This window comes from Papio anubis, chromosome 2, assembly GCF_008728515.1.
Source record: "Papio anubis isolate 15944 chromosome 2, Panubis1.0, whole genome shotgun sequence".
In the NCBI taxonomy this organism is placed as follows: Eukaryota; Metazoa; Chordata; class Mammalia; order Primates; family Cercopithecidae; genus Papio; species Papio anubis.
The window spans coordinates 173,250,601-173,269,267 of record NC_044977.1 but is presented as its reverse complement, the minus strand read 5'-3'; the positions used below and the strand labels follow the sequence as shown (position 1 = coordinate 173,269,267).

The window sequence follows — 18,667 nt, the reverse complement described above, 5'->3', positions numbered from 1 at the left end:
TACATTCCAAATAAAGTTTTATCTTTAGAAAATTTGACTTAAAACTGAAATCAATCATGAATTATATGCAATTGCATATTTAATTTGCTTTGGATTTTTAGTATTAAAAAATTGAGTTCTGAAAGAATTAGGGAACAAACTCAAATTTCCTATTTTCTTAAAGCAATGATGCAAGGGACACATAAAGGCAAGTGTTCTTAATGATCAATTATGACTCAGCAAAAGATCAGGCTCACAGCCAATCTTTAGTAATTTGATACAGCCTTTGAAATAGAAGATAGCTCTTGACAGAAATGTTTATTATAATCATTCCTAAACAATATATTGTTTCTAATCATATATATCTTCTTTCCTCTATTTTACTATCTTCTCATTATTTTTCACATCCTTGTCAAGTAGAGCTCACACAGTTTGCATTTCTAATGTGCAGTATCTTTCTTTTTTCCTGTTTGCTCATGTGGTGTACAAGTACATTTGTTATTGAAACTTGTCTTTCCTAGCAGGCCTTCAAATTGGGAGAATAACTTAGCAACCCTGAGGAGTTTGGGGCAGAAAATAACTATTTTTTGTTGTTGTTCTGCTCAGTACCAGGATTACTATTTTTACCTACCAGTATACTATTAAGAGAATATTGTCTGTTTACTTTTTAAAAAGGAAGAACTTATCCTTTTATGCATAAAATATTCTATTAAAACAATTGCTTTATTTTTCTTTCTCTGTGCCTGGTTGCATAAGCTGCCTGATGCTTTGCTTCAGAAGCAGTCATGAGGACTAACAAAGTTAATACTTTCAGCTAGCTCCAAGGACAAATGGATCTTTATATTTTTCACCCCTTTCAATTCTTTATATCTTAAAACATGACATGAATGTAATTGAACAAGGTATCCTTCTAATTCTTTCCATCTGGCCTCTCAGAGTGGAGTGGGGACAAAGTGGATGAGGTGAGAACATCCCCAGTTTTTTCTAGGACCAGATCTTATGCTTATTTGTTTACAGAATAATTGGTAGACAATCTTTAGCATGTATTATTACTCTGATTCAGTTACTTTTAAGAATTTCTCTGAAATACCTAAGCAGGGAGTCATTTCAGAGCAACGAGGCTATCCTGGAACTTCTGGTAGGAAATGTTCCTGGGAATCCAAAAGTCTATGGCCAAATATTTTGGGTTATAGGTAGGTAAACTTTTAAGATGTTAGGCTGAGTTTGTTTGTGGATTTATTCATTGATTCATTCATTCATTTACTGAATAGCTATCAGGACTCAGATTCCATTGTATGTGCTGGGAGATCATAGTGAAGAGGACACATGTCCCTCTTCTGAAGAAGTTTCCAGTGTAGTGGTGAAACAGACCATTATAATAAAATAATTACAATAGTTTTAAGTACTTAAGTGCAAATGGTGCAAAAAGAATGTACAAAAGGGGCTCAGGATATCTGTCTGAGGGCAATCGAAAAGTATTCCTAATGGAGCCTGGAAAAAGAGTGGGATTTTGGCAAGTATATAAGAGATGATGGCTGGGAAAGATACCATTGGCAAAAGAAAAAAAAATCAAGCATATGGAATAAAATAAGCAAACAAATGGGGGTATAGGACAGGTGCCATTTGGGGAAGTGCAGATAGTCACAATGGATGTGTTGCTGGGGGAGGGGAAAGAGTGGAGGAAGGTAATGGCCAGTTCAAGAGAGACCTTGTGTAGCATTCTGGGAATTTTAATTTTATCCTATTGGACCATGAGAACTATTGAAGAATTTTGAGTAGAGAAATAATGTAGTCAGATTTAGGAATATTATTCTGGTTAGCAGTTTACAGTACAGACCAGAGGTAGACGAGAAATGAGTGTGTTATTTGGGAGACTCCTTCAGTAGTCCAAGTAAGTGATGTTGTAATAGCCAAATAGCTGTGGGATTACAGGGGAAGGATGTGGATTCAAGAAATATTTAGAAGGTAGAAGTCACAGGACTTGGTGTTTGTTAAATGTAGGAAGGGATGGAGGATACATACAAGTGTGGATTTTCTTGTCAATTTATTGAAATTTTACAACGTGTGTGCCATTCACAGAGATTACCTCGTTCAAACACCTTACCAGTTTAATGAGGTAGATACTATAATCATCTCATTTTACAGGTGGGCTATCTGAGACTTAGAAGCTATGTAACTTGCCCAGGATCTGACCTAATAAATGGTAAATGAGGTTTTAAACCCCAGCAAAATGATCCAGAGCTTGCATGCTGAGTTATGATGCTAAACTGCGTCTTCTTTTTGGTGCCTTTTCCAGTAATGGCAAATACAGGACTAGGACAGTTACCTTAGGCAAGGAGATGACTATATGCTAGGAGAACAAAGGCCATTTCCATTCCCATGTGCCATAATATGTAGCTATATAATTTATAAAACTAGCTTACGTTGCTTTTCTGTTTTTGATTTTTAAAAAAGCTCAGCTGATAATTCAGCTGCTAATATTACCTTGAAGCAGTTTAAACATCTGCAGTCTAAGAATTTGAATATCCGCACTAATGAAAGGCTTAGATACTGGGCTTTTTTTTTTTTTTTTTTTTTCCATCTGCCAGTGAGTTAGCAGTGATTTCAGAAAGCAGCCAACCCGTGCAGAAGAAGATGATCCCATCTGCCCATCCTGAGACCCAGAGAACATCTTCATGCTCAGCCTGGAACCCTTACCTTCCAGCCCAGGTGCAAAGAGAATAGTGCTGCCTCCTTTTCCTTCCTTAGCTTTCCAAATGCCTTTTGAGAAGTCTTGGACTCAAAGCTGTGCTTGATATCCATCTTACCCCAGGTTATCTTAGGTGAAAATGCCATAGTGGATGCACAGTGGAGTTTAACCTTGATCCTTTACACTCTGTGGCCTGCTCCCAACATTGACCAGAACGTTATAATTACCTAATGTTATCTTAGGTGCCTCACTCCTGATGCAGAAGCTCGTCCAGATATTGTACAAGTCAGTTCGATGATATCAGATGTCATGATGAAATATTTAGACAACTTATCTACATCCCAGTTGTCCTTGGAGAAGAAGCTAGAACGGGAACGAAGACGCACACAAAGGTATTTTATGGAAGCCAACCGGAACGCCGTCACATGTCACCATGAGCTGGCTCTTCTATCTCACGTAAGTGCAAATATTTTAATCTGTTCATGATGCACTCTAATGTGCTGTCTGAAGTTGTTGATGGTTGTTTTAAGGAACATTCATTGAAAGTTAGAAAAATAGTTACATGCAATATTTAAGTATTATAGTTACCTATTTATATCCATTTCTGTATCTTATACGTAAATTAAAATAATTAAATTTAACTGACCTTCCTAAGAATGAACTCATAATTTATTATATTTTGCAAAAATCAGAGGTATCACAAAGTTCTCTTAGCGAAGTTTAAGTTACAAACTTTGTAAAATTAGCAGTGAATGCTTATATTTAATTTCTTCAGCAATCTGACTGCAACTTTTGGGAATATAGATGAAAATGTTGTGAGTTAATTCAGAGAAGGAAATAACATTTGCCTTTAAAATTTTTCATATTAGTCTTTGCAATTTCTTTCGTTGCTATTTGTGGTATTGATAATGTTGCCATGCTTCAAATCAGAATATGCTTTTTATTTTTCTTGCCAAGAACCTTTAGATTGTTTTGATATTTAAGTGTATTTCTGAACATTGCTTGGAAAAGAGATGCCAAAGCTACAAATGTCCACATGTGCAAGTGACGGTGCCAGTGATGCTCTTGTTGCTGTCTCTTACTTTCTTTCTTCTGTGTCTTTTTTGCAATCACGATCAATGTTCTGTTGTTTGCTCACGCTTTGGGCCTCTACCCAGTGGCGACCTGGTAAGGGGCCTTTCATCCTCTTTTTTTTTTTTTTCTGTCTCAGGGGTGGGCCCAAGGCAATTGGATCATAAAACTCTTTCTTAGGGTACCTGGTCATTAAATTCCTTCCCAGGATCCTAAGGACCTACTCCATCTAAGCTGGGAAAATTATGTAAGAACTTGGTCTCAAAGAGGCAGTTCTGATTTCTTGAATAACAGTGTTTCCAGTGAACTCCTTTCTGAATATAAGGAAAGTACTACTGTTTAGTGGGTTTGTCTTAAGGTATTTGGAATCCAGAAGTTGAAGATTTAATGTAGTTTTCATTTGGGAAGGAAACTCTTTCATCTTCATTGCCTTAAATGCTGAGCCTAGCTGTAATTTTGCAGAACATTCCATGATGATTATTTAAGTTATACGTTTATGTAAAGGAGCATATAACTTGGAGTTATAGCCCTTACTGAACACAGTAAAATCTCAGACAGGGAGTTAGAGCTCACTTTGCTTTTTATTTTACTACCTGACTTCATAATAACTAGGCAACAATGAGAAACACATCATTCTATGTATGTCATGTTGCATTCTAACTAGATTATTCCTAGTAGACTAAAATGCAAGAGATTTAGCTATTTCTATATATCTTAGATATTTGGGGCCTTCTGTTATTAAGTTCTGCACTACCGAGCTACTTAGCTAATTTCCAGTTGTATGTGAAAGAGTCATTTCATATTAGATTCATGTGGCTGATGTGGGGCTGAGTGGCATTAGTTTACAATGTAACAGCAGAAAGTCTGTTATCTTTAGCAAAACACCTTGAGAAGGACCATTACTTATCTATTTATTGGTACTTCTCAGCTTAAAAAATTCTTTATTATGGAAAATTTCAAACGTTTATAAATGCAAAGATTGCTTCCTGTACCCATCCCAGCTTCAACAGTTAGCAATTCAGGGCTAATCCTGTATCATCTGTATTCCCACCTGCTTTCTGTCTTCCCCAGATTATTCTGAGGTAAATCCCAGATACCATATAATTTCCTCTATCAATATTTCCATGTGTATTTGCAAAGTCATTTTATCTGTAGAAATCTAGCTCTCAGGCCATCGCCAGGTAAAATAAAGGGAGAGCCCTGAAGCCAAGGAAGGGATTTTAATGTTCCAGAGGTCGTATACTCATCTGTAAATTAAGGGGTGGAAGATATTATCTACCTCAGAGGGTACTAGGATAAATGAGTTAATGTGTTTGAATATACTGTATGACTTTAAAAGTGGCTTAAATTGTAAGATAGCATCAATTATATAAAACGAGCATTGCTTTTGTTAGAATAGTTTGTTGATGGAACTTGTTAATCTAGTGCCATCTTGTCCAAGGAGTCTCTACATCAAATCCATATGTCAGGCATACAGTTAATGCATATTTATTAGCACCTGCTGCTAGCCAGCCTCAGTGTCCTCATTGAGCATTCAGGTTTTTATGGACCACAGAGAAATGCTTTACTTCAAAGCAAAGTTTATATTCCTGCTTTAAACAGTCATACAATACTTTCTCCTTTTGCACTATTTTAAGTCTACTAATATATTTTCATTTCAAGGTTAAGCAAATGTTAACTAAAAGGAAAAATGCAGCTTTATTCAAGAAGCAAGAAGGAAGTAAGATTGCATTTCATCAAAAGACAGTATGCAGTTAATTGGCATTTTTCTCACTGGGGACCAATTATTATTTTTAAAAAACTTACATCTGTACCACTGCTGCAGAAAAACTATAAGTGTAAAATTTTATGACTCTTTTTTCGTAAGGAGTATTATGATTATCTCATTTCAGATATAGTGGAATGTTCTCCCAGAGCAGTTAATATCAATAATGCAGTTACACAATCCAATGATAAATTATAGTCAAGGGAAAGAGAAATTAGTGGGTTCAGTAGAACTTTATGAATTCCCAGCATCGATAAGGAGATCCATTGTGAATTACTGAAATTTGCAAATTAGTGAGTAAGCAAACGATAAGAAACATTAAAGGCTTCTATTTCATGCGGAAGTATTCTATTTACTTTCATGTTTTAGTCTATTCTTAATTGTGGCAATTTTTATAATGGTCTAGTGCAGGTAAGTACTAATATATATTTTAGAAGGACAGAGGAGTCTTCACTAAAATGTTCACTCTGTGTACTGTGGTTTGCCCACTATGAAAGTGAAGCAAACCTTTCCTTTTGAAGAATGTTTTCTGATTCTTGTAACTTAAAATAAGAGATCATAAGGAGAACATAGAGTTGAGAATGATAAGAATTACGCAGAGCAAAAGGAAGTAACATTTTAACTTAAATATGCAATAATTAGAAGGGTGTTGTCATGTAGAGGGTATTGTGGCATTGTAATAGTGAAAATCGTGATCCATGTTTTGGCACTGTTCACAGTGTAGTGAACACTGAGAATCATTACCCTATAGATCTTATATCCCTGGCAGAAAAATCAATTAAAGACATTTCTGAAGAGTCTACTGCTTATATCTTTTCCAACAAATACAATAATATGTATTAAAGAAATTCAGCCTGACAAAACCTGGAGAATCAATGGGAAACTTCAATTCCATTGGAATTATTGGGATTTTGTAGATACACCTCTAGACTAATACTTAAATGGGTGAAAAAAGCATATTTCTACATGCAGAAATGGAGCAGAATTGAGTATTCCAGGGAGACTGAAGAGAAATCACGAGAGAAGCATGCTCTCAGTGCGAGGCTTGCAGGTATCACAGCTTCTTTTCCAGTGATATTTGACAGGAAGTTTATCTTCACCACCCCTATTTAAAGACTGAATGATGATTTCTTTTTACTAGTTTAGTAAGTTTGTTCAGTTTGGAGAACTGCTTTCACATCTATAACACAAAGAGAGAAAGACTGAAACTGCCTGTGGTATATAACTAATACTGAAGGAACAATGATTTGTTGGATGTCTTCTGAATGTAAGGCATTACGCTTGGTACAGTGAAGTTTATAAAAAATTATAAACAATGACCCCAGTCATGAAGTAGCTGATAATCTACTTGGAAAGACAAGATAGATGTGCATATGCAGGAGGAATTTTCTAATGATTCCAAACAGTTTGGGTAAATAAATGAGATAAGAGAGGGAAATTAATAAATGAGGCCTAGGGAGGCTCTCAGAGCCAAACGAAGATAGGGTCTTGACAACTAGATAAGGAAGTCACTCCTGGATGGAAAAGAATAACGTAAGTGCAGGCCGGGCGCAGTGGCTCATGCCTGTAATCCCAGCACTTTGGGAGGCCAAGGCGAGTGGATCACGAGGTCAGGAGATTGAGAGCATCCTGGCTAACATGGTGAAATCCCGTCTCTACTGAAAATACAAAAAATTAGCCGGGCGTGGTGGCGGGCGCCTGTAGTCCCAGCTACTCGGGAAGCTGAGGCAGGAGAATGGTGTGAACCCGGGAGGTGGAGCTGCAGTGAGCTGAGATGGTGCCACTGCACTCCAGCCTGGGCGACAGAGTGAGACTCCGACTCAAAAAAAAAAAAAAAAGTAAGTGGTGCAGAAACTCCAGCTCAGCTCACTTCATACTAATAATCAAACTTAGAAATGGAATTGTTTTATGTTTTGATTGCACAAAGAAAGGGAAACCAGGAGAAGTTAAAAGAGTTGTCCAAGGTCATCCAGATAGTTAGGGACAGCCCCAGGACCAAAAGTTGATTCTGCTGATTTATAATGCATATTTTTATATGTGTAGTCTTAAAAGCCTGCGGAAGTAGGCTGGAGCTAGATGATGGGTGTTTGTGAATACCTCATTAAGCTGTTTGAATTAAATCCTGTGGGTAATGTGGACTAAAACTTTGAATTTCTCCAAAATACCTAACGACCAAGTTGCCAAACTGCGGGCTAATTATTTCTTTTTTCTTTTTCTTTTTTCTTTTTTCTTTTTTTGTTTTTTGAGACAGAGTCTTGCTCTGTCACCCAGGCTGGAGTGCAGTGGCACAATCTTGGCTCACTGCCAGCTCCACCTCACTAGGGGCTAATTATTTCTTATTGTACTTACCTGCTTTTTAATGTTTTTTACCCCTCAGTGTTTTCCATTACACTCCTCTGTCCTGGTTTCTGTCTTCTCTCTTTGAATACTCTTCCTCATTTTCTCTTCCAACCCTGGCCTTTTAACTAAATGTTCTGCCTCTCTTGCGCTTCCCTTGGTTTCCGTCTAGTCCCATGGTATTTCATTTCATATGAATTTAGATAAAAATTGGTGTACAAGATGGGAACATTATTTTCTATAATTATGTGTCATTTTGTTTTGAACCCCTGTTTGTGCTGGTAGCAGAAAATGGTAGTAGTAGTCAGGATCAATTATATCAGTCTCTTTTGGTATAAAAGTTTCTTTACTATCCCAAGGGTTCTCTTCTCCATTTCCTCTTCCAAAGATGGCAGCAGAGTAGAGGAGAAAGCTTAAGCATCCCCATGTTGATGGGAGAGGGGCAGGGGCTCTGGTCTTCTTCTATTGGCCCCTACTGAACTTAGATAACATGAACCCTGTGATTTTGGGATGCTGACCTCTGTCCTTATTAAATGTTTATGGCATCTGTACTCATGGCCTCTTTAATCATCATGGTTTAAACCCAAGGAATTACCCATGATGCCCCAACTCCCACCTTGGGGTTACTATTTTTCATCCTCTGAGGCTTGATTGTGACTTTCTTGGCATTCTTATTTTAAACAGCCTGCTCTGTGGCCCTCAGTGCCGTGATGGCCAAGTGAACTCACCTGCCAGCCCCAGAGCTGTCTTCTACATTGGCACAAGACACATGGGTGCTTTGGATTCCCATCCACCCCACACACAGCCCATGGGGAACTCACTGGCACTAGGCGACCCTATCTCAGCCCCATCAGCTCCAGTGCCTTCTTCATCCTTTTCTGTTCTTCTTTCCCAGATGCCTACGACTCAATTATTCATTCAACAAGTATTTACTGAGTGCCTAATAGGTGTCAGGCACTATGTGTACAAAATATACCACAGTGAGCAAAACAGACAAGGACTTTACTCTCATGGACCTTATGTATATAGTGTTATGATGATCATGAAGCTTCTTGGAAGCTCTCAGTCTTTTCTGTCTGCACCCCAGCTTCCCCCTCAAACCATCTGTGTATCTCCATCAACATCCCAACTCTAAGCCCAAGGTTCACATTTGCTGGAGTGGATGTGAGAAGGAAAAACAAGGAGGCTTGCACTTGCTCTTTCATTTTCTCTTCCTTCTGGCAGGCTCTTATTTTGAGCTCCAGAAGAAATTTCCAGTTCCCACCTTTCTGCCAGAAGCTACCCTTGCATCTATTACATCCTTCTTTTTCTCCAGGTATTTTTTTCCCCTATCTTCTCCTGGGTCTATAAATCTCAGCCTCATAAACTGGTCTTAATAGTAGAAGAAAAGAGCTCTGGAGAAGTGCACAAAATTTTCTGCAGAGGCAAGATATGTTGGGATGTGTTTCACAACATAATTTCCACACCCATTTGCTGGAGAGCACCAAAGCTGCCTGTCTGATCTCAGTCTCTCCGTGTGCCAGACCTGTATTTTGAACCCAACATTTACCTGCATGTCTAACAGGTACTTACGCTCGGCAAGTCCACAGTGAATGGATTCTCCTCCCTTGATTGGTCATGTTCTTTCTCTTCATATCACCTTAATTGTAATCTTGACATCTTCAATTCACTCTCTCTGAAATCCTTTATTCATTTTGTTAGCAAGCTCTACTAATTCTGTCTTTGAAATGTCTGATAAATCCATCTTATCCTTTCAGTTCTCATTCTCATTATCTTGCATTGGATCATTGCAAGATCCAACTTTCTTGTCTCTAGTTTTTTCCTTACCTCTAACAAGTGATTCAGTCAGTATGTCACCTCTGCACTGTCCACTAGGGGCCATTAAGAAATATGTGTACTGGGGGTGGGGTGGTACAATTGTTGTTTATCACTGTTAGCAGCCAGGGATGCTGGTATGTCATACACATGACAGTCCTACACAAATGTGTGAAACAGAACCAGCAGTAGATACATATTCAGATATTTATCGCAAGGAACTGGCTTACATGATTGTGGGGACTGATGAGGCAAGTGCAAAATCCACAGGGATGGTTGGCAGGAGGAGCAGGCTGGAAATCGTGGTCATGGGCTGAAGCTGTTGTCCACAGGCTGAATCCCTTCCTCATCTCAGAGATGCCTCAGCTCCACTTTGGAGACCTGCCACCTGATTAAATCAGTTCCATCCAGATTATCGCGGATCATCTCCCTCCCTTAACCATCCTCTACATTCCTACCCAAACTATTTTCCAAAAAAACACATCCGATCTTGGTAAATCGTTTCATGCTTATGACAATAAGTAAATGCTCATGTAAAGAGTCCTAGAAATTTTCTCTAAGCTTTTGGTGGATCTAAAAAAAGATTCCTATGATAATTTGATATTGCCAGAGAGTCAAAATACGACAGACATAAGTGTCATCTTCAATTCTATCTACTTTGGAGGACCAGGCTGGTAGAGCAATTATTAGCACAGTTTATTTTTTAAATTCACAAACCATTCATAACTGCACTTCTTTGTTACAAAATTCTTATTGTAGTTTTCTGATATAATCTATGATTTTTAGCAGACATTGACAGATACTGATATTTTTCATAAATTCTCAGATGTCTTTAAAGTTGAGCATATAAGAATTGAGCAGATATGTAAGCATTTAGATTCTCATTTTTTAATACAAATAAAAAATGTGCTATTTATTTATCTGGGTTGCTTTATTTTTATTATACCATATGTCATTTACAATTGCTGAGCACACCACTAAAGGCATGTGTCTGCAATCCTCTGCTAGGAGATTAAATTAAGCCATGTAGAAAATGATGTGTTTTTAAAGGACAATATTTTTGTGAACATCTTTGCTTTTATTGTCTGGTTAATTGTTGACTGAATTTCCCCCAAGGCTGTGAAAATGCTGCAAGTAATGATGTAGGAAGAGAAATATCAGGAAAAATCATGACTTGATTTGGAAATGTTCTATGCTTATTATGTTATATGAAAATAAAGCAATGCCTTATAGGCTTCCTCACAAATACAGACACAATTCTCACATCCACATTACAATTCTCTTTTTTATTGACATATAATTTACATGTAGTAAAATGTACACATCTTTAAGTGCCTAGTTCAATGGCTTTTGGCACATGTATAACTTCCACCCCAAAAAAGAGTCAGAACATTTATCTCACCTCAGAATATTCCCTTAAGCCTCTTTCTGTACAGTTCTCTGCCCCAGCAGGAAGACTGGTGATTACTGTCACTATAAATTACTTTTGCCTGTTGTTGGACTTCATTTAAATCAAACACATGTGCTCTTTAGTGGCTGGCTTTTTTTCCATGACAAAATATCTATGAGATTCACCCATGTGGTATGTATTAGTAATTTGTTCATATTGCTAGGCAGTGTTAAATTATATGACTACACCATAATTTGTTTATCTATCCTCCTGTGATGAACACTTATGTTTTCTCCAGATTTGGAGTTTCATAAGACTGTTGAAAACATATTTACAAAAAGACCTATACAAAAATGTTTATAACTTTTTTCTCTGAAAGACCTAGAAATAGAATTTCAGGGTTATAGGTAGCTGTATGTTTAACTGTTAAAGAAAGTACCAAATAGTTCTTCAAAATTGTACTCTTTAACACTTTCGGAAGCAGTATATGAGAGTTCCAGGCGTTCTACATCCTTGCCAATATTTGGTACTGTCAGTCTTTTCAATTTTAGCCTTTGCAGTGTAATACTTCTTTCTGGTTTTAGTTTGCATTTTCCTGATGATCAATGATGTTGAGCACATTTATGTTTGATTTTTAGCTATTTATATATCTTTGTGTGTGTGTATGTGTTAAATATCTGTTCAAGTATTTTGCCTGTGATTTTATTGGATTACTTGTCTGTTTTTGTTGATTTGTAGGAGTTCTTTATATATGCCAGATAATGAGCCTATTGTCAAACGTATGTATTGCAAACATTTTGTATAGTCTATGGCTTGCCTGTTTTTTTTTTATTAATGGAATTTTTTGGTTGAACAGAAAATTTTTGTTTTGATAAAGACTTATTCATGTAATTGTCTGTGGTGGCCAGTGTTTTTTGTCTCTTTTTGATGAAATTGTTGCCTACCCCAAAGTTGCAAAAATAGGATTGTTTATATTTTTGTAAATGTTTTAGACCCATGATCCCATTTGTTTTAATTTTATGTATAGAATAGTGAGGAGATTGACTTTTTTGGTGTACATTTGGGTATCCAGTTTTTCCAGCATCACTTATTTAAATGTGTGGTCTTTTACCATTGATTTTGCTAAGCATCTTTATTGAAAATTGCCTGGCAATATATATGTGGATCTATTTACCTTTTCCTTTTTTTGTTTATAGATTTTTAAAATTTTAAAGTTTTAGTTATTATGGATACATAATAGTTGTACATATTTATGATGTACGTGTGAAATTTTGATACAAGTATAAAATGTTTAACGATCAAATCAGGGGAATTGGGGTATCAACTACCTCCAACATTTATCATTTCTTTGTGTTAGAAACATTCCAATTGCATTCATTTAGTTATTTTAAAATATACAATAAATTATCGTTAGCTATAGCCACCCTATTTTGCTACCAAACACTAAATCTTATTCCTTTTATCTTACTGTATTTTTGTACGCAACCGTTCCTTTTTCATCCCCCCTCTCCTCTCCTCTTCCCAACCTGTGATAATCATTATTCCAATCTCTATCTCCATAAACTCGATATTTTTTAGCTCCCACGTATAAGTAGGAACATTTTGTATTTCTTTTTCTGTGCCTGGCTTATTTCATTTAACATAATGTCCTTCAGTTCCATCCATGTTGTTGAAAATGAGTTCATTCTTTTTTATGACTGAAAAATTTCCCATTTCTTTATCAATTCATTTGTTGATGGGTACTTAGGTTGATTCCAAATCTTGGCCATTGTAAATAGTGCTATAATAAAAATGAGCATGCAGATATCTCTTCAACATACTGATTTATTTTCTTGTGGATTTATTTTTTTGTGGATAAATACCTAGCAGTGAGATTGCTGGATCATATGGTATTTCTATTTTTAGTTTTTAAAGGAATCTCCATACTATTCATTATAGTGGCTGTACTAATTTACATTCCAATCAACAGTGTGCAAGCGTTCCCCTTTCTTGCAGATCTATTTCTGAACTCTATTCTGTTCCATGGATTATATGTCTCTTCTTAGACCAATACCACACTATTTTGATTATTGTAGCTTTTAAAAAATGTTTTATTTTAATTTTAATTGGCAAAAAATTACATATATTGTATACAACATGATGTTTTGAATATATATACATTGTGGACTGGCTCAACTGAGTTAATTAACATATGCATTACCACACATAGTATCATTTTTGTGGTGAGAACACCTAAAATCCAGTCTCAGTATTTTTCAAGAATACAATATATTGTTATTAAGTATAGTCATGTTGCTGTACAATAGATCTCTTGAACTTATCCTCCTATGTAACTGAGACTCTGTATCTTTTGATACTGTAGCTTTTTAATAAGTCTCAAAACAAGCCCTGTAAGTCCTCCAACTTTGTTGTTCTTTGTCAAATTTGATTTGGGTATTCTAGGTCTGTTGTATTTCCTTATTAATTTTAGAATAAGTTTGTCAATTTCTTCAAAAAATCATACCTACAATTTTTATTTTTACCCTTTGTTTTAACATGGAGAATCTTGGCAACATTTTTAAAAAATCAGTCTTTTATTTTACTTATTCAACAAAATTTATTAAGCATTTATTCTTTCCTGGGACCTATTCTAGTATTCTCCTAGCCACAGACTCCCTCCTTCATAGTGAGGGAAGACAAATAATAGATAAATAAAACTATATTTAAGTGCCATGAACAAAAATAAAAGAAGGCAAAGTAATAAAAAGTGATTGTAGACACAGGGAGACAGGCTTTTTAAAAATTATTATTATACTTTAAGTTCTAGGGTACATGTGTACAATGTGCAGGTTTGTTACATGTGTATACATGTGCCGTGTTGGTGTGCTGCACCCATTAACTCATCATTTACATTAGGTACATCTCCTAATTCTATACCTCCCCGGTCCCCCCACACCAAGACAGGCCCTGGTGTGTGATGTTCCCCTTCCTGTGTCCAAGTGTTCTCATTGTTCAATTCCCACATATGAGTGAGAACATGCGGTGTTTGGTTTTCTGTCCTTGCAATAGTTTGCTGAGAATGATCGTTTCCAGCTTCATCCATGTCCTACAAAGGACATGAACTCATCCTTTTTTATGGCTGCATAGTATTCCATGGTGTATATGAGCCACATTTTCTTAATCCAGTCTATGATTGATGGGCATTTGGGTTGGTTCCAAGTCTTTGCTATTGTGAATAGTGCCGCAATAAACATACGTGTGCATGTGTCTTTATAGCAGCATGATTTATAATCCTTTGGGTATATACCCAGTAGTGGGACGGCTGGGTCAAATGGTATTTCTAGTTCTAGATCCTTGAGGAATCGCCACACTGTCTTCCACAATGGTTGAACTAGTTTACAGTCCCACCAGCAGTGTAAAAGTGTTCCTATTTCTCCACATCCTCTCCAGCACCTGTTGTTTCCTGACTTTTTAATGATCGCCATGCTAACTGGTGTGAGATGGTCTCTCATTGTGGTTTTGATTTGCATTTCTCTGATGGCGAGTGATGATGAGCATTTTTTCATGTGTCTGTTGGCTGCATAAATGTCTTCTTTTGAGAAGTGTCTGTTCATATCCTTTGCCCACTTTTTGATGGGGTTGTTTTTTTCTTGTAAATTTGTTTGAGTTCTTTGTAGGTTCTGGATATTAGCCCTTTGTCAGATGAGTAGATTGCAAAATTTTTCTCCCATTCTGTAGGTTGCCTGTTCACTCTAGTGGTAGTTTCTTTTGCTGTGCAGAAGCTCTTTAATAGTGATGTCAGTGAAGGGCTTTATAATTACATGACATTTGGGCAGGGACCTGAATACAGTTGACCTTTAAACAGCGTGGGTTTGAACTGCATGAATCCACTTATACATGAATTTTCTTCTGCCTTTGCCACTCCTGAGACAGCAAAACCAACCCCTCCTTTTCCTTTTCCTTGTCTTCAGCCTACTCAATGTGAAGATGACAAAGATGAAGACCTTTATGATGATCCACTTCCACTTAATGAATAGTAAATATAGTTTCTCTTCTTTGTGATTTTCTTAATAACAAACTGGGGAAAAGAAAATGTTATTGAGAGGCTGGATGTGGTGGCTTACGCCTATAATCCCAGCACTTTGGGAGGCCGAGGCGGACGGATCATGCGGTTAGGAGATCGAGACCATCCTGGCTAACACGATGAAACCCTGTCTCTACTAAAAAATAAAATAAAATAAAAAAATAAAAAATTAGCCAGGCGTGATGGCGGGCACCTGTAGTCCCAGCTGCTCGGGAGGCTGAGGCCAGAGAATGGCATGAATCCGGGAGGCGGAGCTTGCAGTGAGTCGAGTTTGTGCCACTGCACTCCAGCCTGGGCGACAGAGCAAGACTCTGTCTCAAAAAAAAAAAAAAACAAAAAAAGTTAATAAGAAAATCACAACAAAGAGAAACTATATTTACCATATGACATACCAATTGTATTAACTGTTTGTTATTGGTAATGCTTCTAGTCAGCAGTTTTTGGAAAGTTAAAAGTTAAACATAGATTTTTGACTGTATGGGGGATTGGTGTCCCTCACCCCTATGTTGTTCAAGGGTCAACTGTACATTAAAGGGATGAGCTCTGCAAATATCTGAAGGCACAACATTGGTAGCAGAAAGAGCAGCATGCCCAAAGATCCTGAGGTGGGAGTGAGCCTGCCAAGCTCAGGGAACAGCAAGGAGGCCTGTGTATCCAGAGTGCAGTGAAGCAGGGAGAGACAGTTGGAGATGCAAGTGCTATATTCCCTGGCATGCACCTGAGTGATGTGAGTTCTGAGCAAGCCAAGCGGGCACCACTAGGCTTTAAAATGATATAGCTGGCTGCTGAGTGGGAACAAACCACTGAGAGCCAAGAATGAAGCACTTTGGGAGGCGGGTGGATCATGAGGTCGGGAGATTGAGACCATCCTGGCTAACACGGTGAAACCCTGTCTCTACTAAAAATACAAAAAATTAGCTGGGCGTGGTGGCGGGCGCCTGTAGTCCCAGCTACTTGGGAGGTTGAGGCAGGAGAATGGCGTGAACCTGGGAGGCGGAGCTTGCAGTGAGCGGAGATGGCGCCACTGCACTCCAACCTGGGCGACAGAGTGAGACTCCGTTTCAAAAATAAATAAATAAATAAAAGAGATTGCAGTGGGCCAAGCAAAAGACAATGAAGACAACGTTGACTCCTTTTCTTGACTTTTAATTCTTTTCTCTACTGGCAATTAATCAGTTTGGAATTTTGACAACGTGCAAAATGTGCAGTTTAACAAGAACTAGACCTTTTCTTATGTAGCGGTTAAAAATGAAACAGTCAATGAGGTTCTAATTTGTGCATTTCATTCCTGTTGATAACCACTAATGTCCATACTCTTTAATTCCTTAAGCATTGGTAAATTTCAATGACCTTTTTTTTTTTTTTGAGAAACAAAACATTTCTTAAAACCCACCCACTTGATTGCTCTCTGTACATTGTTTCTCCTCTTCCCCTTCCCTTTCCCCTTCCCTTTCCCCTTCCCCTTCCCTTCCCTTCCCTTCTTTCTTTCTTTTCTTTTCTTTTTTTCTTTTTTTTTTTTGAGAGACAGTCTCACTGTGTCACCCAGGATGGAGTGATCTTGGCTCACTGCAACCTCCACCTCCCAGGTTCAAGCAGTTCTCCTGCTTCAGCCTCCTGAATAGCTGAGATTACAGGCACCCACCACCATGCCTGTCTAATTTTTATATTTTTAGTAGAGACTGGTTTCACCATTTGGCCAGGCTGGTCTCAAACTCCTGACCTCAAATAATCGGTCCACTTTTGGCCTCCCAAAGTGCTGGGATTACAGGCATGAGCCACCATGCCTGGCCCATTGTTTCTTTCTTTTTTTCTTTTTTCTTTTTGTGAGAAGGAGTCTCACTCTGTCGCCCAGGCTGGAGTGCAGTGGCACGATCTCAGCTCACTGCAAGCTCCACCTCCCGGGTTCACGCCCTTCTCCTGCCTCAGCCTCCCGAATAGCTGGGACTACAGGCGCCCGCCACCACGCCCGGCTAATTTTTTTGTGTTTTTAGTAGAGATGGGGTTTCACCGTGTTAGCCAGGATAGTCTCAATCTCCTGACCTCGTGATCCACCCGCCTGGGCCTCCCGAAGTTCGAGATTGTAGGCGTGATGAGCCACTGCGCCTGGCCTTTTTTTTTTTTCTTCTTGAGACACAGTCTTGCTCAATAAGGCTGGAATGCAGTAGTATGATCTCAGCTCACTGCAACCTCCGCCTTCCAGGTTTAAGCAATTCTCATGCCTCAGCCTCCCGAGTACCTGAGATTACGGGTGCCTGCCACCATGTCTGGCACATTTTTGCATTTTTAGTAGAGACTAGGTTTCACCTTGTTGGCCAGACTGGTCTCAAACTCCTGACCTCAAATGATCTGTCTGCCTCAGCCTCCTGAAGTGCTAGGGTTACAAGTGTGAACCACCACTCCCAGCCCCCACTGTTCCTTTTAAATGTTAAGTAGAATTACCTGATTCTGGCCTCGTTTGTAATGCTTTTGAATATATTCGTATATACATTTAGTTCTATTGGCATGTCAGTCTGCCGTCTTGGAAAAACATGGTGGTCAGTATTGTTGTGATGGACCAGATCTTCTGTATTCTTAACATACGATAATTTCAGATTATGACATTGCTTTTCTTCTCCTCTTTGTTAGTATTATTCCTTGTAGAAAACCTGTATTTGAGTTAAAAGTGATAGAAAATCCTTTCATTTCTGATATGGTACTAGGTTAGTTATGGGAAAACAGTGAAACATTTTTAGCCATAATAAATTTGATACTGGATTTTTAGAATGAATTGTAATGACCAATTTATTCCCTAATTTATTTAATTAATTAATTTAATTCCCTAATTCATTAATATGTAATAGTGCTTTTAAGAAGTTCTAATTAAGATAGTATCATAATAATGAGATAATTATGTCATGACAGTAACATTTTTAGCTTTGTATAAATATTTAAGAAGTCCAAAATAAATAAGATCCAACCTAAAAAGAATATTTTCTTTATTATATAATCCATATAAGTCAGTTATTTTTAGGGTCCCAAAACACCAGTTTTTCTGGTTTAACTATTGCTCTCTTAACTGTATATGGAGAATGGGGGAAGGGAAATTCTTCAAGATTCCTTGATGAAAATAGACGATGTTATCATCGAAACCATTTTGGGAAAGCTGGACACAGTACTGTGCCTCTATATTTCCAGCTACTCCGAAGACCCAGGCAGGATGATCCCTTAAACCCAGAAGTTCGAGACCAGCCTGGGCAACATAATGAGACCTTATTTCTAAAAAATAAACAAAACTAACTTTCAGGATCAAAGATTGAAAGATTTCCCTCTACCACTGAGTTGGGAGTGGAGACCAGGCTTATTTTATCAGCCCACCTCTCTGATGTGGCAAAGCCAAGTCTTCCATAGGGAGGCCTGGAGAAAAGGTTCCTATCTCACCACTAAAGTGAACATTTCACTCAGCTGTGGTCTAGTCCACAAGGTTCCTTAATCATCTGACCACGCTGGCTGATTTTTAAAAATATACCTTAAAATGTAGGGACTGAGTTTATTTACAATAGTATGCAGTCAATGGCTGTC

General features: G+C 37.8%; 1 protein-coding gene across 10 annotated transcripts in view; it reads left to right on the top strand.

The window, feature by feature from the left end:
* The window catches only part of NEK10 (NIMA related kinase 10), a 265,539-nt gene that overhangs the window by 171,456 nt on the left and 75,416 nt on the right, over positions 1–18,667 (top strand). For all 10 annotated transcript variants that reach the window (XR_644237.3, XR_644238.3, XM_009201822.3 and 7 more), the window contains exon 26: positions 2,911–3,124. Coding sequence is in view for 8 of the 10 variants with exons in the window: in XM_009201822.3 (XP_009200086.1) it covers positions 2,911–3,124 (214 nt within the window). In the remaining 2 variants the exon portion in view is untranslated. The remainder of the gene's footprint in view (positions 1–2,910; positions 3,125–18,667) is intronic.